The sequence below is a fragment of the Bos grunniens genome, chromosome 7 (genome assembly GCF_055505025.1).
Source record: "Bos grunniens cultivar Pamir isolate PY7600 chromosome 7, Bosgru_T2T1.0, whole genome shotgun sequence".
NCBI classification, from domain to species: domain Eukaryota; kingdom Metazoa; phylum Chordata; class Mammalia; order Artiodactyla; family Bovidae; genus Bos; species Bos grunniens.
The window spans coordinates 102,142,637-102,158,017 of NC_141171.1; the positions used below are offsets into that span (position 1 = coordinate 102,142,637).

Here is a 15,381-nt window from a genome sequence, read left to right on the forward strand (position 1 = left end):
GAGGATGTGAGTAATTGTAACTGGTAGGAAAAAACTCGGAGAAGGCAATGGCACCCCACTCCAGTACTCTTGCTTGGAAAATCCCATGGACGGAGGAGCCTGGTAGGCTGCAGTCCATGGGGTCGCTAAGAGTCGGAAAAGATTGAGCGACTTCACTTTCACTTTTCACTTTCATGCATTGGAGAAGGAAATGGCAGCCCACTCCAGTGTTCTTGCCTGGAGAATCCCAGGGACGGGGGAGCCTGGTGGGCTGCCGTCTATGGGGTCGCACAGAGTCGGAAACGACTGAAGTGACTTAGCATAGGAAAAAACTGGCCATGAGGAAACACGAATGTCTGCAAAAAGCACAGTGATGTCTGTATTTTGCCCTTACAGTTAAAAACCTCTCTGAGTTCCCACAATACCCCTCCCCCTTTCCCTTCTCCAGGGTGTCTTAGTCCATTTGGGTTGCTGTAGCAATGTATCATAGACTAGATATCTGACTTAATAATAACAAACACTTGTTTCTCCTAGTTTTAGAGGCTGGGAAGTTCAAGAACAAGTGGTAGATTCCCTGTCTGGTGAGCTTGCTTCCTGTTTCATAAATGGCATCTTTGCTATATCCTCACATGGTAGAAGGGGTTCAGGAGCTCTCAGAGTTCTCTTCTAGAAAGACACTTATTCCATTCCTGAGAGGTCTACCCTCAGGATCTAATCACCTACCAAAGGCACCACCTACTAATACCATCTCATTAGGGCTTAGAACTTTAACATATGAATTTTGGAGGAATAAAATATTCAGTATATAGTGTTGAGGTAACTCTAGTTTCTTACTAACGGTATGCATGCACCTCTGGTCAGTGTTACACTTCTGAAACCTGGGAATCAGATTAAACACTGTCACCTTCTTTTCTTCCTCCATACTGGTTTTCATGCAGTATTTGCATTATTACCACAGCCAACATCCAAAACCCAGTTTTGCAAAGATGTAGAAGAAAGGAAAGAGTGTGACCTAATGTTGAAACTGTCAACTAGTAGTCCACAAGACATCTGATAGATGTTGAATACAGCTGTGTTTCCTTTGAAGGTTTAAAACACTTCATGGTACCCTGTGAATTTACTATGATGTCCTGGAAAGCCTTGGCACAGAGTTTGACAACTGTGAGTTAGGCATCTAATAAGTAAACACAAATTAGATTTATTAAATTTTCAGAGATTAAGAAAAGGTTGTAGACTAATAACACTGATATTATAAGTCACTTAGAGGTACAGTAATGCTCAAAATTCTCCAAGCCAGGCTTCAGCAATACGTGAACCGTGAACTTCCTGATGTTCAAGCTGGTTTTAGAAAAGGCAGAGGAACCAGAGATCAAATTGCCAACATCCACTGGATCATGGAAAAAGCAAAAGAGTTCCAGAAAAACATCTATTTCTGCTTTATTGACTATGCCAAAGCCTTTGACTGTGTGGATCACAATCAACTGTGGAAAATTCTGAAAGAGATGGGAATACCAGACCACCTGACTTACCTCTTGAGAAACCTATATGCAGGTCAGGAAGCAACAGTTAGAACTGGACATGGAACAACAGACTGGTTCCAAATAGGAAAAGGAGTCCGTCAAGGCTGTATATTGTCACCCTGCTTATTTAACTTATATGCAGAGTACATCATGAGAAACACTGGACTGGAAGAAACACAAGCTGGAATCAAGATTGCCAGGAGAAATATCAATAACCTCAGATATGCAGATGACACCACCCTTATGGCAGAAAGTGAAGAGGAACTAAAAAGCCTCTTGATGAAAGTGAAAGTGGAGAGTGAAAAAGTTGGCTTAAGGCTCAACGTTCAGAAAACGAAGATCATGGCATCCGGTCCCATCACTTCATGGGAAATGGATGGGGAAACAGGGGAAACAGTGTCAGACTTTGTTTTTTTGGGCTCCAAGATCACTGCGGATGGTGACTGCAGCCATGAAATTAGAAGACGCTTGCCCCTTGGAAGGAAAGTGATGACCAACCTGGATAGTATATTCAAAAGCAGAGACATTACTTTGCCAACAAAGGTTCGTCTAGTCAAGGCTATGGTTTTTCCTGTGGTCATGTATGGATGTGAGAGTTGGACTGTGAAGAAGGCTGAGTGCCAAAGAATTGATGCTTTTGAACTGTGGTGTTGGAGAAGACTCTTGAGAGTCCCTTGGACTGCAAGGAGATCCAGCCAGTCCATTCTGAAGGAGATCAGCCCTGGGATTTCTTTGGAGGGAATGACGCTGAAGCTGAAACTCCAGTACTTTGGCCACCTCATGCGAAGAGTTGACTCATTGGAAAAGACTCTGATGCTGGGAGGGATTAGGGGCAGGAGGAGAAGGGGACGACAGAGGATGAGATGGCTGGATGGCATCACTGACTCGATGGACGTGAGTCTGGGTGAACTCCGGGAGTTGGTGATGGACAGGGAGGCCTGGCGTGCTGCGATTCATGGGGTCGCGAAGAGTCGGACACGATGAAGCAACTGGACTGAACTGAACTGAACTGAACTAGAGGTACAGGCTAAAAGTTTCCAGCATTTCTTTAACTGGAACTAAAGAAACCTGGCAGAAAACAAGTTAATACTAAGTTCTCTACGTGTATAACAAAAAGCACCTATCAGGTCATTTTCTTGCATCTCTTTCCTACTGCTGCTGCTGCTGCTGCTAAGTCGCTTCAGTCGTGTCCGACTCTGTGCGACCCCACAGACAGCAGCCCACCAAGCTCCGCAGTCCCTGGGATTCTCCAGGCAAGGACACTGGAGTGGGTTGCCATTTCCTTCTCCAATCTCTTTCCTAAGCACTTCCTAAATACAGAAAATAAGGCAGGTGGTAATTTCGCAGAAGAAAAAGGCATTCCATTTCATTTTCTCTTAGTAAAATTAATTTTTACACTTCTTTAACACATCATTCTTGATGCCATGTATTTCTAATTTCCAAAATGTTCAGGAAATAAGACTGACTCTCTAATTTGAAAGACCAATTATTATTAACAGGAGAGTCAGTTTATTTCATTATTTCTATTCTGTTTCATTATTCTATTATTTCTATTCTTTCACACAATTATAGAAAAGGATAGTAAAATATATTTAATCTTCAAGTAGGGAAAGAGAAAAGATTTTTGAAAAATTAAATATACCACATCACACAATGAAAAATTAGATCTCGACTAAAAATACTTTAAAACAGCACTCAAAGGAACCCCATACAATATCCCATTTTCCAGATAAGAAAAAAAGACCTCAAGGGGTTAATTTAGATTGAAATTGACTGGTAAATTATAATATTCAACAATGGAAGTAAATAGCATTAAAGAATTCTTCTACAGGCTTCTGCCTGGTGGGAAAAAAGATCACTCCCCACCCTAACAATGAAAAAAGCTGTATAAACTTACTAAGATGTCAATTCTCCCCAAATTGATTTACAGAATCAATGCAATGCAAACAGAAACCCACAAGCTCTTTTGTAGAAATCGACAAGCTGATTCTAAAATTGACATGTTAGTCCAGTGGTGCTGGGGGTATGTCAAATTCCTGGTCAGGGAACTAAGATCCTGCATGCCTTGTGGCACGGACAAAAATAATAATAATAAAAAAAATCAATATGGAAAACCAGATGACTCACAATAGCTAAAACAAGTTTGGAAAACAAGAACATAGTTGAAAATTTGTATATTACCTTGTTTCAAGACATACTTATTGCTATTGTAATCAAGACCCGGTGGTACTGGCAAAATGATAGCCATCAATCTATGGAACAGAATAGTATCCAGAGATACAGCTACAGAGAAATGGTATGTACTGATTTTTTTACATAGGTGGCAAGGTAACTCAACAGAGAAAGAGTAATGTTTACAACAAATGATGCTGAAGCAACTAACTAAACATCCACATTAAAAAAGATGAATCTCAACAAACGCCTTGCACCATACAAAGAAATTAAAATTATTCACGATGGTTTACAGATCTAAATGTAAAAACTAAAGGTTGAGAATTTCTAGAAGACAGTAAAAGAGAAAATTTTTGTAAGCTTAAGTTAGACAATGACTTCAGATAGCAAACATAAAGAACCAGCCGTAAAAGAAAAAAATTAAACTTATGTTCTTTTTAAAATACTGTTAAGAAAACAGAGTAATCACAGCTGGGAGAAAATATTTGCGATACACATATATAATTAAAAAAAGTGGGTCCAGAATCTATAAAGAACTATCAAAGCCCAATAATAAGAAAGCAAACAATCCAAATTTTAAAGTGATGTGAACAGACACTTCGTCAAAGAAGATATGGTTAGCAGATAACATGTAAAGACATTCAACACCATTATGCAATGAAAAACACAAATTAAAACCACAAGTTTTTGCTGCTGTTCAGGTGTTAAGTCGTGTCTGACTCTTTGTGACCCCATGGACTGCAGTCTGCCAGGCGCCTCAGTCTATGGGGTTTTTCCAGGCAAGAATATTGGAGTGGGTTGCCATTTCCTTCTGCAGGGGGTCTTCCCAGACAAGAGATCGAACCTGCATCTCCTGCACTTGCAGATGTATTCTTTACCACTGAGCCACCTGGGAAGCTCTCAATCACAATAAGATACCACTACAAATCCATCAAAATGGCAAAAAAAAAAAAAAAAAAAAATCTGCCAATACTAAGTACTACCAAGCATGCAAAGCACTGCTGGTAAGAATAAAAAATGGTGTAAACATGTTGGAAAACAGCTTTAACTTAAGAGAAATGAAAGTACATGTCCACACAAAAATCTGTATGTGAATATTTCTAGAATGTTTATTCGTAACAGCCAAAACCTAAAAACAATCTAAATGCTCATCAACAAGTGAATGGATAAACAAATTGTGGTAGATCCACATAGTGGAATACCCCTCAGCAAAAAGGGACTACAAATATATTTAATAGGGACGAACCTCAAAATTATTGGACTAAGTGAAACCCAGACACAAAAGGCTACAAACATACTACATGCTGCTCTTTTTATGACATCTAGAAAAGCCAAAACTATATAGATGGGAAACAATTTTTTAAAATTAATTTTTAAAAATAACCACAAAAGCAAATTTTAAAAACAGCTGCAAACATGTATATGGTACTACACTGTGATGATCCTCACAACATCCTAAGGGGTAGGTAGTAATTTTGCATACATTTTAGAGATAAAAAAACGTAGCTTCAGAGAGATTGTCCACTTTCCTCAAGGCAATAGAGTGAGCCCATCCATTGACATTTAAACCTTGGTCTCTGTTGTTTCAAATTTCATGTTTTTCCAACCTCAACCCCTCTCCCCCACTAATTTAATTATTTCTCATCCTCAGCTTTCATAACATTGATACTTGGTTCAGGCTTCTGTTAGAAAATCTACAAGGCGACTTTTATAGGGACACAATGGCTATTCAACTATTTGTAAATGAACAAGAATTACTTGCATTTCCTGACTGGAGAGGTAGCATTAATATAAAAAGAGCACAGGTTTCAAAGGTGACAATTACTTCACTTCAGAAAGGGCCTATCTAAAAAGGTAAGGCTTTTAGGAGTCAAAATTTCCAGCATGCAACAGTTACCTAAGTCTCAGTATCCATGTGTGACAAAACAGAAATATTACTTATCCTTTCTTTTTCACAATTATAAAGACCAATGAGATAATGGATTTGAAATGCTCTTTGCATATGGTACAGCAATATATAATTACTGTTAAAATGTTTAAGTATTTATCATCCATAATATTTAATACTGTTCTGTCCGTAAAGACAGACGACAAGAAGAAACAGAAATGCATAAGAAAGAAAAATTAGTTCACAAAAAGTAGAGCCTTCTGAGTGGCAGTGTTCGTCACTCAGTCCTGTCCGCCTCTTTGCAACGCCATGGGCTGTAGCCCACCAGTGTCCTCTGTCCACGGGATTCTCCCAGCAGAATGCTGGAGTGGGTAGCTAGTCCCTTCTCCAGTTCTTCCCAACCAGAAATGGAACCCGGGTCTCCTGCATTGCAGGTAGATTCTTTACTGTCTGAGTCACCAAGGAAGTCCAAGAGGAAGGCTAAAAGTTTCCTGCGCATGTTTGCTATTTACTTATTGATGAAACTTAAAAGAACTAATAATTTTTCCCTTCTCGAAAGTACATTCACTACTTGGTCCCTAGAAACCATCCCAGCAGTTAATTTGAGAAAATGGCTTTAAGCTGTAATACTCAGAACAAATATAAACAAAATGTCTGTTTGCAAATATTATTAAGGAAAGAAATCGTTTACAAGGGAGAATTAGGTGGCTTGAGTTATAAAGATGAAGATTACATTACACCTTTTTTTTTGGATATGCTCATATTTTCAAGAATTCTTTGACAAATAATTGCTTGTGTGTTGAAATACCTAGGAGTAAGAAAAGGCAATAAAGCTGTCTGATTACAATTCCTAATTGATGAACTGTCAGGGTCAAATCTGATTATTTTTTACACTTTGTCCCTGGTAAAACATTAAATGAAACCAGTGAATACTTCTGTTAAGTGCAAATACTTATTACTTAATTCCTTTAATAATTTTATCTTGTGGGCAACACAGGCAGTTAAGTACCACTTTAAATAAAATTAGGATTTAACTGTGTTTCACCTAGGGCAAAACCCATCAGGACCACCTAATTTAAGCCTCTAAAAGGTTATAATATGCACGAGTTTCAACTTTAAAACTTAAAATCTGTAATATTTCAATGAGCATTTTACTTGGGATCATTAATTTTATTCCTGCATTACTCTATTTTAATCTCTGAAAAATCGGAAGACCACAATTTTATGTAACGAAAACGACTGGGAAATCCAATTACACAAGACACTTCCCTATAATCTGCTTCGCTTCAGCGTGCAAATTTCACTTAAAAACGCCTTCATCTCCGTATGCAAATGAAGCCACGTGTGAGAAATGAAATTTTTTAAAAACTATTTTCCCATTTTGGTTCAGACACAGTAATTTAAAAGAAAACCCACAGAGGTGTAGTTTTCTTTTAAAACAAAAGGACAAGATTCTCCTGTTAGCTCGCATTGCTCTCCCCGCAGATTTTTGATCTGCGGCAAAACCGGGAAATATCTGCTGAAACGACAACCAGGATAAGGGGGGCTGGGGGGAAGAGAATCCTTTCCTTTCAGCCAAATGCCACACTCAACTTCCGAGTTTGCTCCCAGTTTCAGATGCCACTTTGTGCATTCCCAGAGCGTTCTGGTTACTTGTTAACTAACTCTGGGGCAAGGTCCACCTAAATTTAGCGTAAGCAAGAAAATGACCCGTTAAGTAAAACTCAGGGTTCAATCTGGTTATATATATATATTTTTTTTACACTTTGTCCCTGGTAAAACATTAAATGAAACCAGTGAATACTCCTGTTAATACTTATTACTTAATTCCTCCAATAATTTTATCTAGGGTAGGCGCCTCCCTCAGCCCGACAACGGAACTCGCCCCTTGGCCGCTCGGCGGGCGGCGGCAGCGTAACGCCCCAAACAGGGCCTCCCGCCCCAAGGGCGCCTGCGCAATCTCCATAAAGCCAATTAAACCCTTCTTTAAACTGGTCGCCTCTCCCGGCTTTGAAATTAGTCAGGTCTCGCCTCATTTTAAAACGATCAGCAGCTGTGAGAGCACACTAAGACGACCACTCACCGTGGTCCAAAAGGCTACCGTCAAGATTTAAGCTTCCTCTCGCGACTTTTGTGGTGCTGCCGGAAGCGGAACTATCCGCGTGGTGGTTTACAAAGGGCGTGTTTCTGCCGGGGGGGCGGGTGTCTCGGAGACGCGGTCAGAAAAGGTTAGGCGCGGATCGTTTGGCTCTTGCCGGAAATCGTTCCGCCCGGGGAGGTTTCTGTGTGAGACCCGGAGAGGGAGGGGAAGAGGCGTGACCGGGCTTCGCGAAGTGCGGTAGTACCTTCGGTACCTCTTTGTGGGCCATTCAGCTGCTGCTGAGGAGAGGAGACCCACGTTCCCGCTAGCAGCTGGAGTCTTCTTTGACGGGCGCCTCAATCCTGACCGCCCCCCAACCCCCGCTCCCCCGGGATTAAAGGGGGGCATGGAGCCCCTGAATGGACTCGGACATCTGCAGTTCGCGTGATGACCGCAGCCGTGGCAGGTGCGGGGAGCAGGGGGGGCGGGGCGAGAACTGAGGAGAATCGAGATGCGGAGCCTAGTCCCCAGAGGTTTGCGGCCGCCGCAGGGCAGCTGTTTAAAAGCTCTGGCTGCCGCTCCTCCGCGGGGCGTGTGGCCAGAGAGAAAGGCGGCCCGGGTGTGGAGGAGTGGCCGTCACAGCCTGGAAGGGATCCTTCGGCGTCTTCATTTTTCCTCCGCGACTTCCTCCTCCTCCATTCCTTCCCTCTTCTGGGCTTTTGAGATAACGGAGGTCTCACCTTAGCTCGAAGGGCACTAGCGAGGGTCTGGCGGTTTCGTTCCACCAGAGTCGGCAATCTCGAGTATGGGGAGGGGAGGTGGAGAACGGCTGTTTTCCCTTTCCCTCTTCAGTCTTCGTCCCTCTGCCCCTCGCCTCCTCCCTCCACCCCGCTTGAGGAGACCAAAGCCCCGTCCTCCTCCGCAGAGGAGGCTGCGGGTCCCTGTCGCGCCGAACCGGTTGGGAGAGGGTGGCGACCCCGCGCGCTTCCGAGGGAGAAGGGGCGGAGGCTGGGGACCCCGGACCAGGTTCTGCGCGGCTTCCTGGCGCCTGCGACCTTTGCAGTCCGTGCAGAACGCAGCCTCGGCGTCCGCGTGCGGGGAAGCTTAGCTGTGCAAGTAGGAAGCCTCCCTGCTGACCTTAGCTCTGCAGTGGGACAGGGTTTTGCTTCGCTGCTGAAAATTCCGCGTGAAAAATAAAGGTTTGGTTTCAAGCCAATTAAAAAAAGATAGCTGCAATTCACTGAGTTCTTGAGTGTCCCAAGTGCTTTACGTCTTTTCTTGTGAACTTCTCTGAACGATTCCATGAGGTGAATTAGACTGTTATTCTCATTTGACAGAGGTAGGAACTAAGGCTCATCTCTAAGCCTCACTTAACTTGCCCTAGTAAATTTTTGCTGCTAGTAAACGTTCGAACCTGTATTGAAAAGCCGGCTTTTCAGACTTCAACAATCTGAATTTTTTTTAACTATTACATTACCTTTGTCCTACCAGTATGCGTCGTGGCTTCCAGTTTCTTCACTAATGTTCTCAGTAGCTGAAAGTATTGCTAAGAAAAATATTTGAGATTTCTATTTGTGTCTGACGACCGACACAAGCTGTTTTCATGGAGCTTTACTATTCTGAGGCAGAATTAAATAATTCAGAAGCCAAAATAATTTACTTGGCCTTGTTTAAAGCAAGTGATTAAATGGTTGGGCAGAAGGTGCAGATTGTATCAAATCAAAGCTTGCTGTTTAAGTTTTAAACTCCTGACTTGCAGGGTAGTTGTTGTGAGGGTGTTAAATTTAGCAATTGGTGGAACACTTATTTATTGGTGGAACATTAATTTCACACAAATAAATGCTATGTAAAAGTACTGGGACTATATAGATGACATCTTTGTTCTTTAAAAGCATCCATTCAACTACATTTGAACAGTGCGGTAGAACCATTGATTTTCTTACGTGGAAATGATATTGTGGTTATGTAATGATTTCTTTGGAAGGAATGATGCTAAAGCTGAAACTGCAGTACTTTGGCCACCTCATGCGAAGAGTTGACTCATTGGAAAAGACTCTGATGCTGGGAGGGATTGGGGGCAGGAGAAGAAGGGGACGACAGGGGATGAGATGGCTGGATGGCATCACTGACTCGATGGACGTGAGTCTGAGTGAACTCCGGGAGTTGGTGATGGACAGGGAGGTCTGGCGTGCTGCGATTCATGGAGTCGCAAAGAGTCGGACACGATTGAGCGACTGAAGTGAACTGAAGAGCATGCCCTTGCTTTTAGGAGATGCATACTAAAGTATTTAGAGGTGACATGTGTTGATGTCAACAGCTTAGATGGTAGAGCCGTTGTTGAGTCCAGTGGTGGGTATATAGGAGTTTATAGTAAGCTGTTCTTTCAATTTCTCTGAATATTTGAAAATTTTCACAAAAAGCTGGGGAAGAAAATCATAACTCTAGTGTAAACATTAACATAGATCCAGAATGCTATGGAGCATAAAGGATGGGAGAGGGTGCTGATGTGTATTTGAGGGTTGGCAGGGGTGTGACTCAGAAAAGGCAGTGGCACCCCACTCCAGTACTCTTGCCTGGAAAATCCCATGGATGGAGGAGCCTGGTGGGCTACAGTCCATGGGGTCGCTGAGAGTCGGACACGACTGAGCGACTTCACTTTCACTTTTCACTCTTATGCATTGGAGAAGGAAATGGCAACCCATTCTAGTGTTCTTGCCTTGAGAATCCCAGGGACAGGGAAGCCTGGTGAGCTGCCGTCTATGGGGTCGCACAGAGTCCGACACGATGAAGCGACTTAGCAGCAGCAGCAGCAGCAGGGGTGTGACTTCCAGGCTCTTAGTTTAGTGGTTTACCAAGCCCTCCAAGTGATTGCAACGCAATATAGAGTTTGAGAACCAATGCTTTTGAGTGTGGATACTTCAGTAGCACGTACTAATTTCAAATTTAGAAGTCAGCCTTAAGAGGTATTTGTGTTTTGCACAAAATAAACAGATTACCAAATCTGGCTGTACATTGATTTGCTAAAATATAGGTTATCTGGTTAAGAAATGCTTCTGCAGAAGATTTGTGGTAGATCTAGTAACTGTGGTTTTTACAGATATTCCCAGGTAATTCTGATGTAGCCAGTCCTTTATGGGACTATTGCTATAGAAAGAATCTTAAAAATGGGAAAGGCTCAACTCTGATATTTGTATAATATAATGTCTTTAAAGTCAAACAGTTACATGTTTTGGGATTTATGACAGAGGATGTAGGTTGATTGAAATACTCTATAATGCGTAAATGCATATGCTATATTTGGTTTATCAGGGATTCAGGTGAAATAGCAATTCATTTAGAATGTCTTGGATCTCCTGTCATGTCCATGCGATCTCATCTTGTGCTTCATTTTACCTTCCACTGGGTAGGGGGAACAAAAAATAGATTTATTTCATACTTTTAGTTTTCTAAGTATTTATTAAGTATGTGTAATGCTGTGATAAGGACTATGGAGTCCTGATTTTCCCCTAAAGTGTTTATGACGGTCTTTGGACCTGGATTTGATTTGTTTTTACAACTCTTATTGATTGTGTGATTACAGTTGAATTTCTTGAACTTTCTATGCTTCATGTGAACCTCATTTATAATGATGGACATTTATGTACTGCAAGCATTTATCAAATGAGGAAAATATCTCTAATCCTAGGATTGCTGAGAATAGTTGCTAAATCACAAAGTCATAACTGCTTCCAAACTTTCTTTCTTGTTAGAGCATGCATAGAAAATGATAGTGTTTGTGCAATGTTTCCAGGAAAAACTGAGAGAGCAGTGTTGGAGGCAACTGGCCAGGGGGTTCCAGGTGCCAAAAATGCTGAGGCAATTTTTTGGGCATATGCTTGAAGTATTGATTCATGATGAGGCTATGTCTTGGGAGGCTCTGGGTTAACATATTACTTACCAGATAGCAATGTTGAATAAATGCTCATTCTCTTGAAGCTTATCATGGGATATACGTAACCGAAACAGTTAAATAATGCCAAGGTTGCAGGTGACCAAAGGTCAAAGTGAATGATTCAGAGAAAAAATCTTGGCAATTGTTAAGGAAAGGTTTGTTAGGTACTTGATGTTTGATGTGCCAAGCATCAAGAAGACAAGGCTCTTCTTCATCACTTCTGTTTTTAGCAGATCATCAGATTTCCTATAATAATAGCATGCTCTCATACGGCGCAAACACATGTTTTGCTTACTGTGTGCTTCCATTGTCCTACACTCCCCCTTCTTTTTTTGAGTTGTACACTGGTTCTCAAAGTCAGCTGCACATTAGAATCTGAGGAGCCATAAAAGTGCCTGGGCCCTTCTCCCAAATGTTTGGATAAAATTGGTATGGAATATTGCCTGAGCAGTGGGATATAAAACCTTTTAAAATATAACTTAATCTGTCAAACGACTTGAAAGATAGGTACAATTTACTGAGGCTCTGAGAGGTTAATTAACTTGCTCACGGTCACACAGCTGCTGGAATTAAGATTCACCATCAAGTCTTTTTGGCTCCAGAATCCACACTTTTAACCACTAGCCTGTTCAGTCCATTTCTGGTATTTGTAAGTATCGTTCAGATATCAAAAGAGAAACAAAAAAGAAGGCCTTTGCCTACCTTTATAGCAAAGCCCTTCTAAAGAATTGTCAGTATATCTTGCCTCTACTTCTCCCATTCTCTTAAATCCAGTCACATTTAATAAAATTGAAAACTGTCACTGTGGTTTCTCAGTCCTCTGTATGCATCCTAGTTACTTTTCCAACTGTATTTCCTGCCATTTTTTCTTTATTTTCTTGCTCTGCTCCAGCTGCAATGGTCTCCTTACTTTTCCTTGGTCATGGGAAATACGCCAAGTATTTATCTGTTTTAGGACCTTTATAGTTTGTTTCTTACCTGGAATGCTCTTATCATATAACTCCATGACTGGTTTCCTCATTTAATTCAGATTTCTATTCAAATATTACTGAGGTCTTCCTAACATACATTTATTTGTTGATTTGTGTGTTGTCTCTCTCCAAATGAGTGAATGAGACATTCAGACCTAAACTCATAATAAGATGGGGGACATACATTTATATACTTGAAGCAGTGTTGAAGACAATTTAAGCGAAGAGAAGGGGACAAATAAATCATTAATTAATACTCTTGGAAGAAATGTACAGGATACACATTTTTCTCCAAAAGCATATTTCTACTCACACATAATACATGTATAAAGTAGCTCAAACATTTGGGAAAATATATTGTAAAGGGACTAGTAGTAAATACAACCCAGTAATTCCATAACTAAAAACTACATTTAGTAGTTCCGCCACTGGGTCATGGTATTATTGATCTCTAAAATTTCATTTTTATGTACTCTAGACTTTTCATGATGGACACTAATTAATTTTGAAAATTAATTTTCAACTCTGCCTGTAGAACAGGATTTTTATTGCTTCATTAGAGTAGCTAAATTAGGAAAAAAGTACAATTTTAAAGTAATGCCATAAAGTGTGTACATATATACATACTCGGAGGAGGCAATGGCACCCCACTTCAGTACTTTTGTCTGGAAAATCCCATGGATGGAGGAGCCTGGTAGGCTGCAGTCCAAGGGGTCGCTAGAGTCGGACACGACTGAGCGACTTCACTTTCACTTTTCACTTTCATGCATTGGAGAAGGAAATGGTAACCCACTCCAGTGTTCTTGCCTGGAGAATCCCAGGGACGGGGGAGCCTGGTGGGCTGCCGTCTATGGGGTCGCACAGAGTCGGACACGACTAAAGCGACACAGCAGCAGCAGCATATACATACTTGCATACATGTATGTATATATAAGTGAACATGCTTTTATATGTACTGATAAAAAGCTCTCTTTGTTGCCTCCTCAGGTGAATAGAGACCTTATTGCATATTTCTATTGTCCAGCTTTGTTGGTGCACTTACCACATTAAAACAGAAAATGTTAATCTACTTGGCTGTCTTCCTTCTAGACCTTAAGCTCCTTAAGAAAAAGGTTCATGTTTACTTTGTATTGCCACATCTAATACTGTACCTTCTCTACAATAGGTTAAAAGTTATTTGTTGAATAGATTTACATCCATAAATAATGGGCAATATTCATTCTGTTCGGTTTTCATGTTATGTTAGTAAGGAGCGTAGTTTGTAGAGTGCCTGTGGAAGCAAAAGTTTGAGTGCTTAGTCTATACCAAACATTTACTTACTGTTCACAAAAGTACAGGGTTTTATGATACTCCCTTTTTTTATAGATGAAGAAACTGACTTAGAGAAACTAGCATAATCTGTTTGTCATTTAATGAAAGATTTAAATAGGTATATCTTGACTCTAAAATGCATGCCCTTTCTGTTAGTAAATATTAGACTAGTTTTAGATGGATAGGAGGAGTAAAAAAGTAAAAAGAAACCAAAAATGTTTGCCTTTTGATAGAAAAGAAAACTGAGATCAACTTACCTCCAAGTTTTACAGTTGGAAACTTTCTTTTGTTTGTTTTCAGCACACATCTTTTATACATGAAACAGTGCAAGGGAAATAGGAATAAAAAGCACTGATATATACAGTGAATTATTTCAGCTTTTATTCTTTAATCACAAACTTTAAAATTTCATAACAATGTAGTTACAGTTTTAAAGGTGGATAAAGGCAAATCTGGCTAGGTAAACTAGTTTTAATGTTTCATAGGGAATCACCAATTAAACTGGAATTAGACCTTTAGGAATAGGACTTTTGGCATTATGGTTTGCAATTCTAGCTAGCTTATCATTCAACTCTTAAGAATATTTAATCCAGTAATTTCATCTTGGTAGTTTTTAGTTTTAACATAACCAAGGAACCGAGTACATGTAAACAGCTTTGCTAAGGAATATTTTGTGGTTATATCACTGTTATGATAGTTCTTAAACTGATGTTCATGGGCATCAGTTCTTGTGGAAAAGTTTGGATGTTCTGTCAATCACATGCAGTTGCTTGCAGAATTTAGTGTACATGTGCATTTTTTTCTGAGAAGATTCATAGATTTTAGTAGATTTGCCAAAGATCTTTATCTTTTTAGGCTTTATTTTTTACTTTAAACTTTTATAAATTGAGGTATAGTTGACATAATATGTAAGTTAGGTCTTCCCCTTTGACTCAGTGGTAAAGAATCCAGTGCAGGAGACGGAGGCTTGATCCCTGTGTGGGAAGATTCTATGGAGAAGGAAATGACAACCCACTCCAGTATCCTTCCCTGGGAAATCCCATGGACAGAGGAATATGGTGGATTACAGTCAATGGGATTGCAGAAGAGTTGGACATGACTTAGTGATTAACCAACAATTATGTAAGTTCAGTTCAGTTCAGTCACTCAGTCGTGTCCGACTCTTTTCGACCCCATGAACTGCAGCACTCCAGGCCTCCCTGTCCATTACCAACTCCCTGAGTCCACCCAAGTATACAATACAGTGATTCACAATTTTTAAAGGTTGTATTTCATTTATAGTTATTATACAGTATTGCAAAAGAGTTTTTGGCGCTAAAAGTTTAAGAGCTGCTGTTATAATGAAATCTTGTTTTCGTTCTTATATTGTTTTGTTGATTTATATATGAGACCAAAATGCAGAATGGTTATGGTTCCCAAAAAACCTGTTTGCAGATTGAACTTTTACAAATTGAAGCCTTTTAGAAATTTATTTAATGTAATTTTAGATTGTTATATAGTTGTCAGTCGTTTTTAAGCCTGCATTATAT

At 40.4% G+C, this 15,381-nt stretch overlaps 2 protein-coding genes across 30 annotated transcripts in view; one reads left to right on the forward strand and one right to left on the reverse strand.

Moving 5' to 3' along the window:
• GIN1 (gypsy retrotransposon integrase 1) overlaps positions 1 to 7,831 on the reverse strand; it is a 29,890-nt gene extending 22,059 nt beyond the window's left edge. For 5 of the 8 annotated variants that reach the window (XR_015168360.1, XM_086413317.1, XM_086413320.1 and 2 more), the window contains exon 1: positions 7,643 to 7,831. The gene's annotated coding sequence lies outside the window, so the exon portion shown is untranslated. The remainder of the gene's footprint in view (positions 1 to 7,642) is intronic. The other 3 variants (XM_086413322.1, XM_086413321.1, XM_086413319.1) reach the window with 1 other exon arrangement.
• PPIP5K2 (diphosphoinositol pentakisphosphate kinase 2) overlaps positions 1 to 15,381 on the forward strand; it is a 109,889-nt gene that overhangs the window by 15,827 nt on the left and 78,681 nt on the right. For 21 of the 22 annotated variants that reach the window (XR_015168356.1, XR_015168357.1, XR_015168354.1 and 18 more), the window contains exon 1: positions 7,846 to 8,105. The exons of the other annotated variant lie outside the window; for it this stretch is intronic. Coding sequence is in view for 1 of the 21 variants with exons in the window: in XM_086413309.1 (XP_086269435.1) it covers positions 8,087 to 8,105 (19 nt within the window). In the remaining 20 variants the exon portion in view is untranslated. Of the gene's footprint in view, positions 1 to 7,845; positions 8,106 to 15,381 lie in introns of those variants that run through there. 22 annotated transcript variants of the gene reach the window in all.